Source organism: Macrobrachium nipponense, chromosome 6, assembly GCF_015104395.2.
Source record: "Macrobrachium nipponense isolate FS-2020 chromosome 6, ASM1510439v2, whole genome shotgun sequence".
NCBI classification, from domain to species: domain Eukaryota; kingdom Metazoa; phylum Arthropoda; class Malacostraca; order Decapoda; family Palaemonidae; genus Macrobrachium; species Macrobrachium nipponense.
The window spans coordinates 38,015,851-38,039,604 of NC_061108.1; the positions used below are offsets into that span (position 1 = coordinate 38,015,851).

Below are 23,754 nucleotides of genomic sequence, written 5' to 3' on the forward strand. Positions count from 1 at the left end.
CTTTACTAGCCATCGCTGCAAAGCTCCAACATCAGTAGAGGTACCCTGTAGTTCAACCACCACACCACTACAGGTTAAGATGAGCACCAGTCAGAAACAGTTTTCATCTGCAGTAGCTCTCTTACCAGATAAGGAAATGACAGGCATAGTTTTGATGCTAGCAACTTTTTCTATTTCAAAGTCATTACCTTTCTTTAATGCTTTTGAAGAGACTATGTCCATGTGGCCTACCTCCATTCAATGTGGGATTCACCTATGTAATTACTTGGTAAGTTCAAAATTATATTTTCATTATAAAATTAAGTTTCATATATTACTTACCAAGTAATTACAGAATCAGAGTTGTTTCCAGTATTCCTGGCTGTTGATGAGCCTGTCACCTACCCTAAACAATCAAAGCTCTACCACAATTTTTAAAATTAAAGCTGCCGTGCAAGTTGAAACTATGGCTATGTTATTACTCGATAATTGTATATGAAAAATAATTTTATTGTAAAAAATCATTTTTTTGGTATCAACCCATCACTTTACAAGGTAATTCGCTTGCTTTCTGACTCCACAGAACTTGCAGACTGGTCAGACAATACTTGATATAACCATGTCCTGGTGATAAAGAGACTTGGGAGCTCAGTTAGGCTGTTGACCATTTGAATTCTGCTTTTGACTGTGTCTGGAAATGGAGCTGACACACCTAAAGTCAGTCATTAAAAATTAGTTTTGGACAATTGTATAACTATTATATGTACTAGCTGACCAACTCAGCTCTACTTGGGATAACTCTGAATGACAATTGATAAACTCTCTCTCTCTCTCTCTCTCTCTCTCTCTCTCTCTCTCTCTCTCCTCTCTCTCTCTCTCTCTCACTTTTTTCATCTTTCTCCTACCCAACACCCTCTCTACTCTCTCTCTCTCTCTTCCTCTCCCTCTCACTCTCACTCCTTTCTCTTACTCTCTCTTTCTCTCTCCAATCATCACTGTCTCTTTCCCTCTTTCTTCTCACTAATACCAACTCTCTCTCTCTCTCTCTCTCTCTCTCTCTCTCTCTCTCTCTCTCTCCTCTCTCCTCTCTCTCTCTCTCTCTATCTCTCTCTCTCTCTCTCTCTCTCTCTCCCTTTTTCCTCTTTACATCTACTAACACCCCATTACCTATCTCAGTTCCTCTCCCTCTCATTCTCTCTCTCTGTCAACTCCCTTCTCAAACTCCACCCTCTTTGTTGTCATTGATGTTTACCCTATACAAGTATTCTTTTCCAAATGATAAGTCATATGTATACAGAAATTATGTATGATAGATTTGTAAAGTAAGTAAGTCTACGGGAAGAACCAGCTCCTTTTCACGGGCAGAACCAGCTAGGTTTCAGGGAATCCCTTCTCACCCCCCACCCTCTTTGGAGCGGGGGAGGTAGGATGAAACCCCGTTATAAACCATCTTAGGAGTCCTCACTAAAACTTTGCCAAGTTTCATGCCCATCAGACTAGCCGTTTGGCCTAGAATTGAACACAATAAGAATATTAATGAGTGAACTAAGGAAATATGCAATTTAAAAAAAAACTTTTCCAATACTAAGCTGTTATTTTTAACAACCTAGTCCTGTCTCTTCACAAATTGTAGACACTCCTATCCTCTGAATAAGAATAAAATTTTGATCTGGTGTTCTTAGTAGGTTGGCACATATAGTTACCTAATGTCTCCAACAGCTAACTGTGTTTTATGAACTGCGTTGACAGATTAGAGGAGTATTGAGGCAGACACATTAGTTAAAAGTAATTTATTTGTATTGAGTAAACTTTATACTTTTGACATAACCTGAATAATAGCTTAGGTAGGTGAGAATTGAGTTCCTGACACCCTAGAAGGAAGGTTAGGATCATTAAGGAACCAGTAGAAGCCCCTGGAAGCAGATTGGAAAGAATCTCTAGCACTTGAGAATAACAGTTGGTCAAGAATTTGACTATGACCCTGTTTAGAAAATGTTGCTTCAACTTGCACAGCAGCTTGAATTTTGAAATTTGCAATAGTGCATGTATTGTTTTAGTGTAGGTGACTAGGCCCACCCACTCTTAAGGAAGAATAGGTATAATACAGCTGAAGAGCTAAATTCGTTTCTGCCAGTTAACGACTGTACTTCAGTTGTATGGACAATTTTATTTTGGAATTTTGTCGCCATAGGATTGGATTTTCTCTCCAAATTGGTGAAGTATTCTTGCTTTACTGATTAAGACATTTTTCACAGACTATGTCTGACTCTAGTGCATCTAGTACCTATTCGTTTTTGCAGCAAAGGCAGCAAGACTAGTCTGACGGAGTTCTCTTATGATTGGCATACCTTTTGTATCAGTTGCAGGGGATAAGTATGCACAAATGATTTGACGTGTGTTGAATGCAGGGACTGGGATCAGAGAAAGTAGGTGTTAAAGGTTCATTTAGACAAGCTTGAGAGAGACAGGAAAAGAAAGATGGCTGCTAGAGCCAAAGCTAGGACTTGAGCTAGCATAGAGTGTACTCCTAAGTAGGGGATAGTGAAATTGCCTGTTTTATCTTCTCCTGTAACTGCCTTTTCTCCTGTTACCAGCCCTCTGACTTTACCTCCTACCCCTTTAGCCGGTTCCCATGCTTCCAACCACAATCCCATTGCCAGTCTCGAAGCCATATTTGACTAGAAATTCTGTCTCGGTGAATACTGTGGCCTAGTCAGGGGCATTCATTAAGGTCCTGATGGGCAAAGTAATTGATAAAGGTGCAAGTGCAGTGTCAGTGGAGGAGGTGGCTGCTGGTCCCGCTGACACGTTTAGATGAAAGTCCGTCAGACTTCCCTAAACCTGGGAGGAGGCATATTGGAAGTCCAAGGGAGGTGGGGGTTTGCCCATGGGCAGTTGCCCTCTCAGTCATGCCTGTTGTCCAGTCCCAGGCTTTAGTGAACAGCCATTGGAAAGGCGTCCAAATGGATGTGCATCAGTAATCCTCTAGTGATACGGATTCCAGTCACAAGAGGCACTGGTGCTGCATTCCGGACGAGTCTCAGCTTTGAAGAGGCGTGTAGCTCTTGTGGATCTCTCTTCCCCCGCTTCCCTGTAAGCAGTTCCAGGAACCTGAGCATAGCCCCTAGGCTTCATGTAGCTACTGGGACAGTCCAAAATGCTTTTCTCTAGAGCACACAGCTAAAGAGTGCCAATATTTGGCACTAAATTGCCTGTTCGGTTCTCTGAAGCTCTCACCGTCTTCTTCGAAGCACCCATCTGCTTCTCCCGAGTGCTCAGCGCCAGTTTTCAAGCAGCTAGCACCATCTCCAGTTTGCTTGGCACCAGCTGCCAAGCACCCAGTCCCACCTCCTCAGCTGTGCTTCGGGTTCTCCCTCACCCAGGGTGCCTGATCCTTCGCTGGCCTTTTACAGTAGATGCCTGCAGTAGCTAAGGCTCCTTCAGGCTTGTCTCCTTCTCTGATCTCGTCGGATGGTGAAATTCACAACCAGGAACCTCCTCCCACAGCTTATGCAGCCCTTCTCAGTTTTTGTAATGGTGAGTTTTACGACTTTCTTCACTCTAGTGGCCCTAGCTTCTGCATCAACTGTCATGGTGAGGAACCAGCCTGACATGAGTTCCAGGTTTCCCAAGAAGGTTCTTTCCTCCTTGTCAAGGAAAGCCTTTAGTGAGATTGGAGTGTGGTTCTCAGAGAAAGGGAGCAATGCAAGGCAAGGCTGTCTTCTGTTCTCCTCCTTCTTGACTTTCACATAAGAGTTACCTCTCTTACGCCACAGGAGAAGCTCGTTCTTTTGGAGTCTCTGCCTCCTCTCAGGGTGACTCCTTTGGCCTTATTGATTTGTCTTGCGCATTCGTTTTCACGTCGGCAAACATCGTGCTCATGTTGATGAAGCTCGACCATCCGGTGAAGAACATTTTGAAAATATTTTGTGTTAAATATTTTGACTGGATGGTAGGAGCACCCATCAAAAAGATTGAAGACTTGTGACTTGGTGGGAACTTTTCCTCAGACTGGCTTGGTGTCCTTTCATGTGTGGACAAAGCCTTCAGGGACAGCTCCCTGGAACTGGCTGCTTTGTTTTTTCTAAGGGTTCTGGAGAAGCGGGAACTTTGTTGTTCATTCATCGTGAAGGGGGTCACTGCTACCCAGAAATCAGCTCTCCTTTTATTGCTGTTAGGTCGCCATCATCTTTTTCCTGAGGACACAGTGCAGGAGATAGCCACAGACCTCCAGAAAAAGTCCACCCAGGATCTGGCTCAGTCAGCCAAGCAACCTAAGGAGTTAGCCTCATTTGGCACCAAGTCGGTCTTCCCTCTCAAACAGCAGCACTTTCGTGGCAGCAGATTGAGGTTCCAGTCCAGACCTCAAGTGAATGTGTGTTCGATCAGACCAGTTGAGAAGACCTCCACCAAGCCTTCCCCTCGGAAGTAAAGACCCAGTCCTCTGTGTACCAGTGGGAGCCAGGCTTCTCCATTTTTGGGCAAATTGGAATTCAGAAGGGTAGAATAGTGGATTTTGAAGGTCCATACCATTCAAGGACAATCCTCCTTTAGTGTTGAGGCCCATTGCATTGACAGCCAACTCAGTGAGCTCAGAGAGGTACAGTCATCTCTCAATTAATGCTAGGGTTACAGTACTGGAGAGCTCGGGTTAAATAAAAATGCATTATTTAAACATATTTTTCCCATATGAAATAACAAGAATAAGGGGGGGGGGTTACTTTCTTGGACTTGGGGAACTCTGTGTTTTTTTTTGCTAAGTACAACCAAATTGGATAACAGCAACATCCGTTTGGCTTGTATTTCAACAATTGTATGATAGTAAATAATTACCATAGTTTTGTTATAAACAATGTTATGTAGAGTAGGACTGATATTTTTTTATTTAATAACTTTATTTGCAATAGATCAAAGATCAGCAAGGAAATATGCTGTTAAATTTAAACCAAGTTGTAGCTGAAGCTGAGAAAGCTGTTCAAGCTACTAATGACTATTACCGTCCATCGGCACCAAGAATAAAACTCCCATAAAGTTATGCCATCAAACACAACCATAGACAAAATTGAGAGAAAATAATTTTAATCAAAACTACTAGGTTCAAATTTTACTGTTGTTTTCACGCCAATAAAAGATAAATAATGTAAAGCTTGTATTATGATGTAATCAAGTGAAAGTTGCGAACGGAATCACGTCTTTATTTTTTTTATGCAATAAACATGTCCCCAAAGCAATCTGTTAATGAAGAAAATAATTTATTCACAACGACTTATTCAAGCAATATTTTGACTTAAAAATTTGTTGTATAACAAAAAATGACCTTGTCTCATATAAGTAAAGTATCTAGATATTTGTTTATGCTAATTAGAAGCAAGAAAATTTGCACAGAACTGAGTTAAATATGGCAAAATAAGCTCACATTTGCCATCAGCGGATTTCCAAACCAGAACATTGACCACTGTGTTATCATTTGCTATTGAGGTGGTCGGGGATGTCAGCACAGAAGGTTTGACAACCATCTGTTTGTGGTCCCTAGGTTATCGGGGATTTGGAGACCTGTTCTCTATGTCAGCCCCTTGAATTTCTTTGTTCAGAAAACAAAATTCAAAATGGAAACAAAAGTGATCAGTCTGGTCGTCCATTCACCAGGGCGATTGGATGGTAACCAGTCATATGCAGGACGCATACTTCCATGCACCTGTACATCTGGACTCCAGGAAGTACCTGAGGTTTGTATTCCAGGGCAGAGTCTCAGTTTCAGGCTCTGCTTTGGCTTCTTTACAGCCCCCCAAGTGTTAACTCATGTTCTCACCCCTCTCACGTTCCACCTCATGGGCATCATCATCTCCCTGTATCTACTTATTGGCTCCTTTGTTCTCCTTCAGTGGAGAAGTGTGTGGATGACCTACAGAAGACCCTCCTCTTGCCTAGGAGCTGGGTTTGCTCATCAAACTGCAAAAGTCTCAGCTGACTCCAACTCAAGTAATTCCTTTATTTGGGGATTATGATAAACTTTTCAGGCTTTTCCATCCCCCAAATGAGTCGAATCCTGCCTTTTTAGGAACACTTGCTACCATCGAGAACTCTGTCAGTTTAGAAAGACTCCATATGAGGGTACCGCAATTCTTCCTGAGGGCCAGTTGGGACAAGAAAACTCATCTGGACTTGTTCATGTTTCCCATAAATTCAGAAATCAAGAAGGATTTGCAGTGGTGGCTAGCAGAAAGAAGGCTTTTAGAAGGGAAGTCACTCCTTCCTTTGAGCCCCAGCCTAGCCTTGTAATCAGACGCATCAGATCTGAACTTGGGATCCCTTCTGGAAGACATGGAAGTTTCCAGGACTTTGTCCCCTGAAGAGAGGAAACTTAACATCAACGTAATAGAATTGAAGGCATTACACTGAGGCCTTCAATCATGTACAACAGCGATTTTCAACAAGACAGTCATCAAGAGACAGGGAGATACTCACTCTTTCTCCCTCTGTGAAGCAACAAGGGACCTCATTCTTTGGGCTAAGAAGAATCGGACCAAGATAATCATGTGATTCATTCAAGGAAAGTTAAATGTTTTAGTGGATGAGCTAAGTCGTCGCAAGCAAGTCCTACACACAGTTTCTGGGACTTTGTCCCCGAAAGAGAGGAAACTTCACATCAACCTAAGATAATTGAAGGTAATACACTTAGGCCTTCAATCATGTGCAACAGCGATTTTCAACAAGACTGTAACAGTCCATTCTGATAACACCACCACTGTCTTATATCAAGAAACAGGGAGATACTTATTCTTATTCACTCTGTGAAGCAACAAGGGACCTCATTCATTGGGCTAAGAAGAATCCGACCAAGATAATCGTGTGATTCATTCAAGGAAAGTTAAATGTTCTAGAGGACGAGCTAAGGCGTCGCAAGCAGGTCCCTCTGTCGAGGATTGACACCTAACTTGAATATCTCTGCTCGACCATCACAGACTCATGTCTCTGGTTTGCTTTAGATTTTCATTTATGGTTCCTGTTTTAGGGCTCCTCAATTACCATTGAGAGAATCATCAGACAGAGTTATGACTCATTAGATTCAGTATTGTCTTTCTGTTTACCCCTTGGTACAACAGTCTTAATTCTTCTGCTTCGTCACAAGTAATCCGTAGACCACTGCAATGATTCAGAATGATTGCTTAGACAAATACAGCAGTTTTTTGTCTTCTATTTTTCTAATTCCTAAAAAAGTGTTTAACTATTAGTTGCTAACCACAATTTGGAGTAAAGGTCAGAAGACTTCATCTGCCCTAATAGCTCTGCTTCCAGGGTAAACAAAAGTTACTCCCTGACTCAACCTTCGCAGTGACAAGGAGCGGTCCATCAAGCACGGCTAAAGACTTCCAGCCTTTGTTGCAACAGGAATCAGAGGACCATCCATGCCCTAGGAAGTTACGGTAAGAACCCGTCTCTTCCAGTCTAAACGTGTTGTCTTCCATTTTATATGAGCTTTATGTTTGAGACACACACACTGTTTTGGATTGTCTTTTGGCCTTGTTTGGAGCAAAGCTAAGGATATAAGAACAACCTCTTCCTCCTTAGTTTTCAGTCATTTGTTGCTCTTGAAGCCCATTCTGCTATCAATCTATCGGAGGCATAAATGATCTTTGCTTATCATATTTTTTATATATAAGCTTAAAAATTTTTAAATTTCTTGAGATCATTGTTAGTAACTGGCATGACATCGTGGAAGGAAGCATAGTGTGTTCTCCTATTACCTCTTCACCTTTTCAGTAAGGTCCTGAGTTTGGAGAGCCAAGTGGTGCAGTGTACCTAGAGCACCCACCACTCTCAGTGGATGGGGTCATGACATTATTTCAGTGTAGGTGTCAGTGTTTTCTAGTTGTTTTATTTTGGTGCTGCACCCAGGGCAAGGGTGGGCACCTATGATACTTTGCTAACCATAGGAGCATTCCCCTTGCTGCAAAGTTCCCCCTAAGTAGGAGGCGACCCTTGGCTTTACCGCCATGCCACTACGAGTCAAGATGAGCACCAACCAGAGGCAGTATTCATCTGCCTAGCTCTCTTAACTGATAGCAACGACAAGCATTGTTTTTCCAATGCTAGCAACTTTTTTATTTCAAATTCATTACATGATTTAATGCTGTGGAGTAGAATATGTCCATGATCCCAATTATGCATAAAACAGAATGACATGATTAGCTAAGTTGTTCCTAGTATTGCCACCGGGGGACGGCACTGTATACCTGAGCCATCAAAGCGCTACCCGCGAAATTTGAATTTAGGCTGCAATGGAGTAGAAACTATTAGCAATGTAATTATGTACTGGTTTTAAGTTTATACAAAATCTAATTTTATTATAAAAGTATCATATTTTTTTATATTTCACTGTTTTTCAGCCAGCTGATCCCTTAAACCAATACTTAGGGGAGAAAATTTATTAAAGTGATTTAGTGTTGTTAGAAAGATCAATGAGCAAAGGGAAATTATGATAAATAATGCTGGTGGAAAAATGCTGGGGACATGAGGAAGAATGTAAGGATGACAAGAATTTATAGAATTATGTTAAAAGTAGTACAAAATGTTGCTGATGTGATAAGTTTTACAGTAAAAAAAAACTGTTAATTAGGTGAGTTGTAATTTTTCATGGTTTATACTCAGGCACATTAACTTATGTTGTGGCACATTAACTTATGTTGTATGTAAATTCTTTACAGGCAAAGGAATTGGCCTCAATATCTCAGCACAGCCAGCTGGCCATATGATTGGTGGCTCAATATGGAGAATTCTAAAGGATGGTGAAGGGGTAAGTTTTGCTAGCTCAGAGTAAAGGGAATTTTATATTTTTAAGGTGAAACTTACCCACTTATTATTTGCTTTATCTGCGACTACTTGGTGTTGTTTCAACAAGAGTTAAAATTGAAACTTCTTTAAGGAACAGGCCTGATAGTTAACCACGCTCTTTGGAGGGTGGGGGTAGGGCAGCAACTGCTTTGGTTGTCATTCTTCTCTTGTTGATGAAACCACCTGGTTGTGTAGACACGTGTTATGAATTTTGGGTTTGTTTTTCTTGGTTAACGAATTGGGTTCTCTGGATTTTGATTTGTATTTGATAAATGATAGCAGAGTAAATCTGTTAGATTTTGTAAGATAAGTGGTTGTAAGATCAGATTGGGTTAATTGAAGGACTACTCATCGAGAGGTGAATTGTGATTTAAACAACCATTTTGATCATTGCCAGGATTGGTCTTTGGAAGAGATAGAGATGATAACTGCCAAATTAGAAGAGGGATAGATAGACTTAGAACGAAAGTAAAGATAACAGCAAATCTTGAATCTTAAGTCTTCTTTAAAATTAATACCTGGCCAAGAAGATAAGTCCATAGATTCTTCTCTAGTGGATGTAGGTCCCTCTACACCCAAAATGTCACCTTAGGGTAGTAGGTTAGATTTAATGTGTCTAGTGCATAGATGGACAGTGTCCTCTTATTCCTTCGGCCACTCCATGAAATGCAGCCTTGCCTGTCCTCTTGGCACCCCTTGCCAACAGGCATAGTAGTCCCAGGCTTTCCAGATGAGGACTAACATCCCAGAATGTTTAAGGACTGTGCCCTCTGTCTCCTGCCATTGCCTTTTGGTCCTCCATAGACAGTTTAACCATGGTCACGTAAGGACTGGTATGGTAGTTATAGAGCTTCATGTTTTATGGTAGGTCTAGGTCTTGTTTGACCCTGTTGTCCCATGGTTATTCTAGAGATTTGTCTCAGCCAGGTAACCGATCGCAATCCGTACTGACTGCTGCTGTTGTGCCTGCAGCTGTTGCTAGTATCTCTTAAGTCTGTAGATGGGTAGTCAGGTTTTTGACAAGGCCACTATTATGTCTGTGCCCAGACTTTTGTGGCTTCTGGACTGCCTTTCAAGTTCAGACTAAGCATGCCAGATACAGTACTAAAATTGATGGATTACCTTGTTTGTTAATTTCTAATTAAAATGGTAATACAGTCACTTGCTTGTTTTATTTTTATATATATATATATTGTGCTTATATAGTGATAGTTATCTTATCTGAATATAACTTAAAGAGATGTTCTTTCAAAACTCACTTATCTTCCACTCATAGAAGATGGAGTTTGTGAAGAGTAATATGTAAAGGAAAGTTGAAATTCTTGCATGATGAATACTTTACTTCAAGCAGAAAGATTTTTTAAATGGTGTGGTATCTTACAAATGTGAACAATGGAGGTCTGAAGCTTCATGTAAAGCAAATGTGAAAGTACTTCAAAATTGAGATTATAAAAAAATTACACACACACCCATGCACCAGATACACCGAAGTGTGAAGCAAAAAAGTATTTCAAGAAATTAAGAAACAAGCAACAGAAACAGAAGAGACTTAACAACAAATGATCACTGAAACTTGTGCATCTTTATTGGATGAAGTAGCTAGAAAAATACCTTCCCTCCATATTCTCCAAAAATACCTTCCCTCCATGTTCTCCAACGAGATACATATAAGACACTATAAAAAGAAGAAAGGGAACTATTTGCAGTTGCCATCATGTGCTCAAGATCTTGTTATACCTGAAAACTGTTAAAACAGCCGATGGTGAAAACTTTTTGTTGCATGAGTCAACATTTGAAGGCAAGAGGATTTTGAAATTTGGAATGGCTAAAAGTATAGAATTTTTAAAAAAGTATCCTAATTGATATTTTGATGGAACATTTTATTTAGTCAGCTGTATATGATTCATGCCTTAGTTGATCATTATAGTACCCTGCATATATGCAGTAACAGATTTTGAAAAAAAGCGGTGTTGAATACTTTATTTGTGCACTTTCATGAAACTGACGTTAAAGTCTGCTTCTTTCATTTGTGCCAAAGTATTTATAGGAAAATACAGGAATTTGGCTTTCAAAAGCATTATCATGACTAATGATTTTCCTCTTAAAATGAGGATGGTAACAGCCTTTGCTTTCATACCCCCTGAATCTGTTTGGGCAGCTTTTGAAGAGCTTTATGATATGCCAGAAGAAGCTTTGCTAATAGTATTGGATTATTTTGAAGATAGCTGTATTGTCAGGCCATGTTGACGAGGATGCCAAGATCCAACATTTACCATACCTTTCTGGAACATGCACACAAGAACAAATGCTGAACTTAATCGTATGAATAATTCTGTTGAAGGATGGCATTAGTACTTTGTATCATTTGCCGGGTGTTCCCATCCAGTCATCTGGAAATTTATACATCTCCTGGAACGAGAAATCAACTTTTAATATATTCAAATGGCTCAGTTTATGGCTGGTGTTGCTAGTAAATCACCAAGAAAGAAATATAAGAATGCAACATCACGAATTTTATCAATTATGCAAAAATATGAAGAAAATGCATACTACATCAAACAATGGGGAATTGTCTGAGTATGCACATTGGAGCTGTTCTTTTTGGGCCTTTTTTGCATTGTGCACCTAGATACCCATTTTATGGGTTAGTGTGGTGCTTCCACATATGATGGTGGCTGAAGAAACAATAGATGGCGCCAGTGACCGGGAGGGCATGAGTAACCCCCTTTCCCACATCTCCACCAGGATACATTCACTCTTGTCAGTTCACAGATAGTCCAGCACTTGTGATTAAGGATACTCCATATATTAAAGGCATAGTGTTTGTATACTTAGAAAAAATGTAAATTACTTTAGAAATTTGAAATTTTGTTAAAGCATTTTTATTAAGGCTCAGTATTTTCAGAGTATGTATGCTTATAGTCTTTCTCTAAACTTTCCACATTGTACAGTCGACTCCCACTTAGTTATGGTTCCGGATTCGCAGCTTCACCCATTCACAGATTTTTCTGTGGAATATACACAGGCAGTCCCCAGTTATCGTTGGGGTTCGGTTCCAACGGCTTGATGATAAGCGAAAATCACTGTTAACTGAAAATCGGCAATTTTTCAGCACTTATCAGTGTAGATAACTGTTAAAGGAACCTCTCTCAGGTATGTATTGGTGCGAATACATTGTTATCGGGTGCCAGTAACCGGAAATTGGCGCATTTCAACGCTAGACAAGGACCATAAAACCAGATTGCTGATAACTGAGGCCACTGATAACTGGGGACTGCCTGTATACTAATTTATTCATGAAAATTTGCCTATTTACAATATTTCATAGAGAAATATGTATTACTCACTAGTTATTGTATTTTCAAATCATTTTTGTGACTAAATTCATTTGTTTTATAAAACTATTGAAATACTTAGGTAAAAGCATTTTTAGACGGTTGTCAAGTATTCATGGGTTTTAGATATTTGCGGGTGCAGGAGGTTGTGTGGTACACATCCCCTGTGAATACCTGCGATTGACTGTATACCTTTCTTGTAGTTCTTTTCTCACACTTTTATTTGTATTTCTTTGTCAGGTTTTTGTATGTTTTGGTAAGCTTGTGGTTACTGGCTTGCCTGTTGCTTTTATTAGATCATTTGGTGTTGTGGATGGTCCTGGGTCTTTTTCATTTCTTCACATTGGCTGTAACTAATATTTTTCTAGTTAAAGTATATTAAATTCTGTTGTGAAATAAATTCAAAGTATATTAAATTCTGTTGTGAAATAAATTCAAAGTATATTAAATTCTGTTGTGAAATAAATTCAAAGTATATTAAATTCTGTTGTGAAATAAATTCAATCTGTTGTATGTACAATTTAACATTTAGTATTTAATGGCCTTCCAGGATATTGTTTATGCTGTGGACTTCAATCACAAAAAGGAGAGACATTTAGGAGGCTGTGAGTTGGACAAAATAACGCGACCATCATTGCTTATAACAGATTCTTTCAATTTTTCTTATAGACAGGAGCGTAGACGCCACAGAGATGAGAAGCTTGTTGGTTAGTACTTTTTCTTATTTTAAGATAATTTTGAGTTACTTTCAGTACCAGTGTAAAACTAATTAAAAATGGTTCATAGACTGTGGGAAGCGTGTTGTTGTGTGACCAAAGTTGGAAAATTTAGTTTTAAAAAATATTCAATGAAACCCATTGCTTGTAATTACCCCACAAGATCACTCTAAACGCTACTGTCCCTCTTGAAAAAAAAAAAAGTAGCAAATGATAAGTGGTACTGCACTTGCTGGTGGATCCCCAGGGCTTTGGCAGCTAAGAGTCATTATTCATGCCATCTGACCCATAAACTATGAGAAAAACAGAACTTGAGGTTAGAATTCAAACTATTATGAATGATAGGTTGTATGTGAAATAAACTTTGAGAAAGTACTTGTTTTTAAAAATATTATGTTTCACAGTAAACCTATTATAAAATAAACTTGAATCCCTCTTTCTAATGGAGAAGAAGAGCTGCTAGAAATCTTGCAATGGCTTATTGGAAACACATACATAGTATCTGTTTGAAAGCTCCTTGGATTGGATCCTATCCATCAAAACCTGTAGGTTTTAGAGATGTGAAGGGAATTGTACTCTAATACTGAAATCTTGATACAGGCAGCCCCCTGGTTATTGGCAGGAGTTCCGTTCCCAGGCTCTTGACAGTAACTGAAAATTCCAATAACCAAAATTTAAAAGCCTACAGGAACTGCAATCCATCTTATTTTACCATATAGACTGGTTAATGACATCTTAGATAGTGTCACAGCCAGATATTTTGCCCTAGTATGTAATAACTTTAATAAAAATGTGGAATTTCATTTGCCTAATTCATTACTATTGTCAAAATTTTGACGAGAGATCGGACTTCGCCGCAAGTTGTAACCTATTTTTTTGTACATGCAACTTACCCGGCAGATATATACTTAGCTATAGACTCCGTCGTCCCGACAGAATTTCAAAACGCGCGGCACACGCGACAGGTAGGTCAGGTGATCTATTCCAGTGGCGGGATTCGGAACCATTCCCATTTTCTAATCAGATTTTCTCTGTCGCCGGGCCGGCAACATCTGTTGTTGGTTCCTCCTGCTCGAATTTCTTCTCGTTTGCCGAGGATTAGTATTGGATTGACCTTTGGTGACGTATTATTTTCTCTGGCTTGGCATACACTTTTTGTGGACAGTTTTGGATTTTGGATAAGATTTTTCTTTCACGATGTCTGACGTTAACGCTACACCTTTGTTTAGAGTGTGTGTAAGAGAGGATTGCAAGGTTAGGCTACCGAAAGCTTCGGTAGACCCTCATATGGTATGTATGAAGTGTAGAGGGTCTGAATGTTCCTTTATTAACACTTGTGTGGAATGTGAGAGCCTGACAGAGCAAGAGTGGAAGAATTTAACTTCTTACATTAGAAAGTTAGAAAAAGATAGAGCTAGAAAGGCTTCCGCAAGGAGCTCTAGTAGGTCTTGCTCTTTTGAACCTGAAGTAGAGGCTAACATTGTAGTTTCTAATGTTTCACCTATAACCTCAGCCCCTTCTCCCTGTATTGAATCTAAGGATTCGTCTTCAGAGATGGAGACTATGAGGAGAGAGGAAGAAGAGACAGTAAAAACATTACTGTATGTATGTAAAATTAGTAACAGTCACATAAAAAATATAAAAGAAGGGAATTTGACAATAAATTTAACATGATACAATACAAAAGCAATACATTAACAATAAAAAATCAAACGAGAGTTACTTGAGCGAGTGTATAGGACTGGGCTGAGAGAGACAATAGAGAGGAAAGGGAGGGGATGTTGGTGGGTTATTGGGTGGGAGACCGGGGTCCACTTCCCACTGACTTCCCAGCTAGGCTTGAATTAGTTTTCTCTCTCACAATATTTTATGTTTAACTTGGCACTCGATTTGCCTGAATCACTTCTTTTTATTATGTTAAAATACCTATCGAGTGACACTTGCATTTCCACAATTATTTAGCGCTGTAAAATAGCTCATCTTTATTTAGTACTTGTTTGTTTGCAAAATCTTCATGTTTATTTGCCAACATTAAGTTGATGTGTTGTGCAATAATTAATCTCCTTATTGCCGAACGAATTATCCTGATTCTTTTTATTTCTTGTGATGAAATTTGTTTCATATTTTTGGAATGGATTAAGCTCAGAGTCTGGGGTGCTAGTGTAATCCTGCAGCCAGACCCAACATTATTATGTAAGTCATCTTAGTACAATAAAGAATAATACATACTATATGTATATAGGTTCTTGTGTTGTTTCCTGTTCTTTGTTGGTAAACCATAAAGGGTATCTGGAATATAAGAAAAGGATTGATAATCTGTGACATTACCTTGGATAACAAATTTCTTAAACACTTTTGTCTTGAGCGTGGTGGTCATCCTGAGATACTGCCGGGGAAGGTGCAATAATCTTGCAGCCAGACCCAACATTATTAGGTGATTCACTTTAGAACCACAAAGAATAATGCGTGTACATTTAGTTAAGGTTCTTGTGTTGTTTCCTGTTCTTTATTGGCAAACCTAGAGGGTATCCAGAATAAGTAAATGGTTGATAGCCTGTGACTATACTTCAAAAATTTAACTTGGTTGTTGGGGATGTACAGTAGTACCTCGAGATACGAAAGGCTCAACTTACGAAAAATCCAAGTTACGAAAAGCCAATGCGAAAAATTTTACTGCTCAACATTACGAAAAAGTTTTCAAGATTATGAAAGGTTTCTGAAAGTCCAAGATTCGCCCGATAACAATTTTGAAACTCGCGCCGCACGCCGCCATCTTAGTTATAGTAGACTCGCCACCATCCTCCTGCTCTCCCATTGGTTCCTGATGCTAGCCAAGCCATGAGATCCTTCTCTCTGATTGGACAGCATCCCTCCCATCATGCATCTTCTACACGTACGTGTTGGCGTCCCTTAGCTCGGCCACTCCGCACCCAAAACTTTACCGACGCAATCGGCATTCGTTCGCTCCAACGATTTCGTTTAGTAACGTAAATTCGTTAGTGATTTCGTTACAGTACATATTATTGTGTCGTGCGAAGACTGTATATTGTGTAACTTTACGTAAATTAACGTAGTCATGGGTCCCAAGAAAGTTGAAATTCACGGAAAGAAGCCCATGCTCTCTTTGGAGACAAAGATGGAGATCATAAAGAAGTACGAAGCTGGTATGCGATTGAGTGTGATCGCAAAGGAATACGGCCGTAATCCGTCGACAATAGGCATCATCCTTAAACAGAAGGATGCCATCAAACAAGCTACACCATCGAAGGGCATCACTATTTTTGTCCAGCAAGAGGAGCCATGTGCACGACGAGATGGAACGGCTGCTCTTCAAGCAGCCAGTGCTATTTTCAGCGATTTGATTGCGCAGGCGGAAGACGAGGGAGGGGAAGGGACTTCAACGCCAACCCCAGAGTTCAAGGCTTCGCATGCTGGTTCGGAAAGAAAATTCCGTTAACGGACTGGCATCCATTCAGTGGTGCGTCATGGGGAGGCTGCCAGCTTGGACACGAAAGTGGCCGAAGCATTTAAGAAGACTTTCGATGAGATGATGACCAAGAAGGCTACAGTTCTCAGCAGGTTTTCAACTGTGATGAGACTGGCCTTTTTGGAAAAAAATGCCTCGTCGGACGTACATCACGGAGGAAGAGAAGAAGCTACCCGTGCATAAGCCTATGAAAGACAGGCTTACGCTCGCACTTTGTTCGAACGCCAGTGGGGATTGCAAGGCGAAGCCCCTACTGGTGTATCCCTCAGAGACTCCTCGAGCCTTCAAGGCCCACAAAGTGTTGAAGAGAAGCTTCCAGTGATGTGGAGGGCTAATGCAAAAAGCCTGGGTAACAAGGCTTTTGTTCACCGAGTGGGTAAATCTGTGTTTCGGCCCGACTGTGAAGAGTTTTTTGCAAGAGAAGCGCCTCCCCCTGAAATGTCTGCTGGTGTTGGACAATGCCCCTCCCCACCCTCCCGGCCTCGAGGAAGATATCCTAGCGGAGTATTCCTTCGTTAAGATTCTTTTTCTTCCGCCCAACACCACCCCTCTCCTCCAGCCCGTGGACCAGCAAGTGATAGCGAACTTTAAGAAGCTGTACACGAAAACATCTTTTCAAGAGATGTTTCGACATCACCAATACCACAACCTCACCTTGCGTCAATTTTGGAAGGAGGCATTTCGACATCGTCATTTGCATCCGACTCATTGACCTAGCTTGGCAGGAGGTTTCGAGGTGAACCTTGAATTCCTCGTGGAGGAAACTCTGGCCTGATGCCGTATCCGCCAGAGACTTCGAGGGATTCGACGTGGGTGAAGCTGGTGCTGCAGAGTCAGAAACAGTTGATGATCCCGAAACTGTTTTGGAACCAGATCTTGACGAGATCGTTGCACTCGGCAAGTCCATGGGGCTGGTCGTCGACGAGGACGACATCAACGACCTTCTCGAGGAGCACCAAGAGGAGCTTACGACGGATGACCTGAAGGAGTTGGAGGCCATGCAACTTAACGTCGTTCAATAGGAGTTCTCTAGCAGCCGGCGAGGAAGAGGAGGAGGAGCGTATGACAACGGCAGAAATTAAGGATATTCTAGGCGCTTTTCATAAAGTGCAATTGTTTATCGAAAAAAAGACGACCCCGAAAAGGCTCACACAGGTCGTATGCTTGCGCAGTTCAATGACGTTTGCTTGAGTCGTTTCAGGAACATTGTGAAAAGTAGGCAGAAGCAATCTTCCTTGGATCGTTATTTTTTAAAGAGGTCTTCAGCATTAGCAGGAGTAAGCAAAAAGGAAGAACCAAGTGATAAAAAACAGAAAGTTGAAAGCAAAAAGGAAGAACCAAGTGATGAAAAACAGAACGTTGAAAGCGGTGATGAAGTTGAAATTCTGTAAAAAAATAAAAAAAAAAAAAAAAAAAAAAACCTACGTAAAAGTAAAAAAAAAGTTAAAAATAAAAAAAATAAAAATTTTTTTTTACGTAATTTCTAGATTTTTGTAAGTTAAGCGTTACAGTTTTGTTAAGGTGTTTCGTAAATTTTAGTTGTATGGTTTTCCTTAAATTTTTTGTGTTTTCGTTAAGTTAAGTGTACGTACGTACGTACGTTATCTGCCGTTTGTCCTCCTCCTCCTCTGCCAGCCACTATCGGAGATAGCCTCACTCGAAAGGTAAGCTTCCACATTTTACGTTACAGTAGTAATATTTGGATTTTTATTCTTAATTTAGGTATTGAATGGTCCAAATTGTTGTAGTATTTCATTGTTTATAGGTCAATTTAGCTTTATTATGAAATTTAATGGGGTGTTTTTGGAGGGCTTGGAACGGATTAGCCATTTTACATGTAAAATGTGTTCCAAGATACGAAAAACTCATTATACGAAGGCCGCCTCGGAATGGATTAATTTCGTATCTCGAGGTACCACTGTATTTATAAGAAGCTAAGCCATTTTGTCAACTGTCAATTTCGTTTATAAGCTAATTTGAGGACAAGCAGTGGCTATGCTATCAAAACACAGGTTTTTATGTAGGAAAAACTATTTTTAGTAGCTGCTTTGAGTCCTCAAACCCACCCACTTTCCCTGACAAAAAGGTATGGGATTGGGGTAAACATTTATCTTGCACAGAATGAGGAGCGTAGCTGACATACAGGCTGTTGTCACATCTTTGTGAGTAGGATAAAGGGGCAACTGATGTAGCGGTTGTGTACAAGTAATAGGGCCCTCTTGTCATGAGTTTTTTTATATTCCGTCATTGCCAACAAGCACTATAGTGGGTGGCACCAACTACATATAAGAAAATTTTTTGAGATTGGTTGGTTTTTCTTATGGAGCCTTTGGAGGACCATGAGACTGTAACTTCTCGGAGGACTCGCAGCAGCCACCAAAAATCATTTTTTCTTATGTCAAAACCTGTTTTTCCATGTGTAATAACTGACATAGGTAATTTATATATCATTGGAAATGAAATTTACTTTGTTGTATCATTGAAAAAAGTTTCAATAAATTTTCAGTTGTTGTTATATATATATTTAAGAAAAGTAATGAAATGTCTATTCTTAGTTAAATGCGTCATTGTGCCCATATAATTTGATGTTGCATTTTTGAAAGGTAATCAAAATAAAGTACAATTATTTGGGTTGTAAAGTATGTGAAAACTTGATTATAAAACTTCAATTCTTTCACAATACAGATTTTTTGTTGTTTTGACTCTTCTGTTGTGCTTCATTATTCATTTACTTATTCTTACTAATTTTCTTTTCTTATTTCATCATTAACTTATACTTTTTCATTAGTTTGATATGTTTTTTATCAGTTTGAACTCACACTTGTTAAATATTACAATTTACATTTTAGAGTTTTAGGTTATTCTCTTCTATCACCTTCCTTTTTCTAAATTGTAGTCATGTAAGTAGATGTACAGTATGTGTAAATAAAAAACACTGTCTATTTGATGTGGATAATCTCAGAGAGTAAATTTGCAGTAATCCTGCGGGACTGTATTCAACAAAGATTTTTTATTTTGGTATAAGAATGACATTGTTATACCAATATTGATTAAGTAATGTTGAATATTCCCAATTGTCTGTGTATTGATTAAATAATGTTGAATATTCCCCATTGTCTGTGTTCATTTGAAATTAAGGTAGTTTTCTATATGTAACAAATTAGAAGAATTTCCTTTTTATTTTAGCTCAGCTTCAGGAAACTTGTCGTAATGGGGGAAACGTTTTGATTGCAACTGACACAGGAGGCAGAGTTCTAGAAATGACTCACATGTTAGAACAGATGTGGAGTACCCGTGAAAGTGGCTTGTCTGCATACTCCTTAGCAATTCTGTCAAACACAGGCTACCATGTCATACATTTTGCAAAGCAAATGGTAAGTTCTTGTCTTAAGAATGGTGCTGCATTTTACATTCCATGAAGCAATCTAGTTGTTCATACCCAGAATAAACCTTCGGTCATAGCAATAGGATAATCTTCTAGTGCCAGCTGGAAACCGGTTTGATTCCATCCCAGGATAAGAGAGGGGTGGCTAAAGGTGAGCAATCAATGTTAAGACCTCACGTTTGGTAGCTATGAAATATACAAATTGATTAAAAATTTGTCATTTGTTCATACGCAGAACAAACCTTCAGTCTTAACAATAGGATAGACTTATACTTGGATGGAGGTACAAGTACCCTGAACTGACTGGAGTTCAGCACACCTGAACAGCCTTCCTAGAAGTTCGAGTTCTAAAAAATGGGGGTCGGAGCCCGTGAGAAAATAGATATGCAAGTATCTAAAAACTCAGCCCTCTGGGATTAAGCAATGATACATGTCCAGATTCATTGCATCCATGGAAGACCAAGAGAACTCCATCTGTTCATGTAACAAAACATGTAGGCCACAAGAGTTTGTCACCACTCCTCCCTCCCCTTGCCAGAGAGAAGAATAAATACTACTGAGAAGCAAATTTGTCTATTGTATAGAATACAAACAAAAAAAGCAATGCAGTATGGCTACCGCACTTGCCTGTATCAGACCAGTTCTAACGTATGATGTATCTGTTCTTTAACCGGCCCGAAGGAAGATGAAAGGAAAAAAGAGAAAGGAGACTAGCCAACTCACATATTTTCTCTTCCACACAATCATCTTAGGTAAGATACAAACTGCCCTACCAGGGTCATTGGATGGGCTACACAACTTGTCGGGCAGTCACCACCAGACCCAAGGAAAGAGTGTCCAAGCACCTGTTGGCACAGTCTTTCAGGTAAAAGGAATTAAATGTGGTTTGCTGAAGCCAGGAACCAGCTTTCAAAATCCTATGAGCAGACAAGTTCTTCTTTAAAGCCAGAGAGAAACCTGATCTTCTGATGCCATGTGTTCATGCATGCACAGTATCTGTGACTGAACTTGAAGGTTAGGAGTATGCTTGTTTAATCACCTCATGAAGCCAGAATGAAAAGGTATTCTTGGACTTCTTTCTTGGTTTGGCCTGTACTAACAAAAATTCTAAAACACCTAGGCCTTAGGTGATGAGACCTTTGTAGATAGCAATACAGACTTCTGATGGGACAGAGCAATAACTCCTGCAGATTACTGTCCATGAATAAAAAATTAGGCAAATCTGTCATCATGCATCAAGGGATTTTGAGTCTTAGCCACGAATTCCGGGACAAATTTGAAGCCACTTAGACCCCCAACCCCTGATGTGTTTAACAACATAACTCAGGCCATGAAGCTCTCCAACTCTCTTCGAGAAAGCTAAGGCCAACAGGATCCCTGTCTGACAATCAACGCAGCAGCTCAAAAGGAGCTTGAGTAAGACTACTCAGTACCAGAGTAAGATTGCACGTCAGAAGCTTGAGTTCTCTTGGTGAACAGTATTGCCCAAAACTCCTGAGCAATAGTGAGATTTCCCAGGATCTTGAAGAGATATCCACACCTTTCAGGCATAAGACCAACCCTAAGGAAGCCTGTAGCCTTTGACAGCAGATATGGATAGACCTTTCTCTCTTCTGAGAAGATCAGAAAATCTGCTGTTCACTGAACAGAAGTTCCAAGTGGAGAGAAACCCCATCGACGACACCAATCACAGAAGACAGCCCACTTGCCCTAGTAAACTGCTGACAATGTGGCAGAATCAAAGTTAAGTAAAAAAAAAAGCAAGCAAACTCCCCACAGTTACGTTAATCGTACAAGCTGACAAGATTCCCCGCAGCCACACTTTCCCCTTTACGTTACTTTTTACTTGCAGGACAATTGGTTTAACGATATACCGGACACACAAAACACAAAAACGTACTCACCTCTGGCTCCAGATACTCAGGGCTAGGCTGTGCTGTCCGCTGGATATAGGTTAGCCGACACACAACCACTGCCGATAATCTCAACACAAACCAACCAACTGAGAACCACAATCTCACAACAACTTAACAACCCGACAAATCACTGAGCAGACGAACACCAACAGCCTGAAAGAACACAACAACCACACGACCCACCCCAACACAACAACCCGCCAATACCAACACTGCCCCAACCACCACTCACAGACACTGAAACGCACTACCAACCTTTTTAGCTTCACCACAACCAGACATACACATGCACAACAACTTTACAACACCAAAATCAATCAAATAGCATATCAACTGACCATCAACGGACAAGACTGCTGCCAAAACCAAATTTATGACTTCACCAAACGCCTTACTGCTTTCGACTCCCGCAACGCACACTGCCACTGATATACAACAGAGCGCCACAACAGACACGCTTACGACCGTCATTCAACCACTCCCACTTATTCTTCCACCAATCTCTCTCTCTCTCTCTCTCTCTCTCGATCATCTCTCGTCTCTCGTCTCTCTCTCTCTCTCTCATCTCTCTCTCCTTCCTCTCCCTCCTCTCACGCAACCCTTGGAGATGTCAAATATAAACCACTATCATTACTCCTCCATAACGAAGTCCTCCTGAGGTAGCCGGACATGGAAACTGCTGCCTAGTGAGAAAAGCCTCTCACTTGGAGGAGGAGAAACAGAAGGTCTTGGAACCACTCTGCCTGAGGCCACAGAGGCACCACTAGGGTGATCCTGAGATTTGTGGGACTCTCATTACTACTCTGTTCAGGACCTGACGGACCAGCAGAACAGAGGGAAGGCATACACCTTGAGATTGTCACAAGAGTGCCAAAGAGCATCCTCCATCAAGGCGAGAAGTAGACCTCCAGCTTCCTCTTGAAATGGGTGGCAAAAAGAGGTCTAACATATAGGCTTTCCCTAAGACTTGACTCTGACGACTTAGTTTGTCGGCCAGTACATCCCTTCTGCCCAGAATGTATCTGGCCTTGAGCTCCACTGAGTTGTCGATCACCCACTGGTACATCTCGACTCTTAACGAGTGGAGCTGGTGAGACACCACCCCCCCTGCTTGTTCACATAGGCCACCACTGTGGTGTTGTCCAACATCAGAATGACCGAGTGACCTTCCACCCTCTCTTGGAACTCCTTCAAACCCAGGAAAACTGCTCTCAACTCCAACACATTGATGTAAATCAGCATGTTTTCTGCACTCCATACTCCTGAACAGGAGCTCATCAAGATAAATACCCCAACTATCAGTGGAAGCATCCGAAAACAGGAGCAGATCTGGCAGGGGCGAGTGTAGGGGGACTCCTACTGCAAGGTTTTGGTCTTCCAGCCACCACCTTAGGTCTCTTCTTACCTCTTCTGACAGATGTATCTGTTGCTGAGGGGAATCTCCCGTTGGGGACCAGAACTCTCTGTCTCCACTGCAGAGAGTGAATGTGGAGATGCCCATGAGGGACCAGCTTCTCAATGGATGACAAGATACCAAGAACTTGCTACTGGAGAGCTGGTTGATCTATCTAAGCAAGCAAGGAACAAGCCACCATCTTGAACTTCTGCAACCTCTGGTCTGGTCCAACAGAAAAACCCTCGATGCTGCCGTATTTATTACCAAACCCAGATAAAGAATCCTCTGGCTGGGAAGCAGATTGGACTTCTCCAGGTTTACTACGATGCCTAGGCTCTGACAAAACTGGGAAAGACGGTCCCTATTCTGAGCCAACTTTTCCCTGGAACTTGCCAAAACCAGCCAATCAACAAGGTGTCTCAGCAGGCGAATCCCCTGAGCATGGGCCCATGTCGAAACCAGGGTAAAGACCCTAGTGAACTCTTGAAGGGCTGTAGCCAAACCAAAGGAAAGGGCCTTGAACTGGAACATTTGCTCTTTAAGGCTGAAGCAAAGGAATCTCCTGGATGAAGGGTTAATTGGGATCTGGAAGTATATGTCCTTCAAGTTTATCGATAGCATGAAGTCGTGCTCCCTTACTGCTGCCAAAACTGTCCGGGGTGTCTCCGTTCTGAACCTCGTCTTCCTGATGAAGTGGTTCAGCGTGGA

The 23,754-nt window shown here is 40.7% G+C and overlaps 1 protein-coding gene across 1 annotated transcript in view; it reads left to right on the plus strand.

The window, feature by feature from the left end:
• Nucleotides 1-23,754, plus strand: part of LOC135216419 (probable cleavage and polyadenylation specificity factor subunit 2) — a 217,622-nt gene that overhangs the window by 90,825 nt on the left and 103,043 nt on the right. The window contains exons 4-6 of the mRNA XM_064251764.1: nucleotides 8,685-8,773; nucleotides 12,697-12,853; nucleotides 19,536-19,723. Of these exons, the coding sequence (XP_064107834.1) occupies nucleotides 8,685-8,773; nucleotides 12,697-12,853; nucleotides 19,536-19,723 (434 nt within the window). The remainder of the gene's footprint in view (nucleotides 1-8,684; nucleotides 8,774-12,696; nucleotides 12,854-19,535; nucleotides 19,724-23,754) is intronic.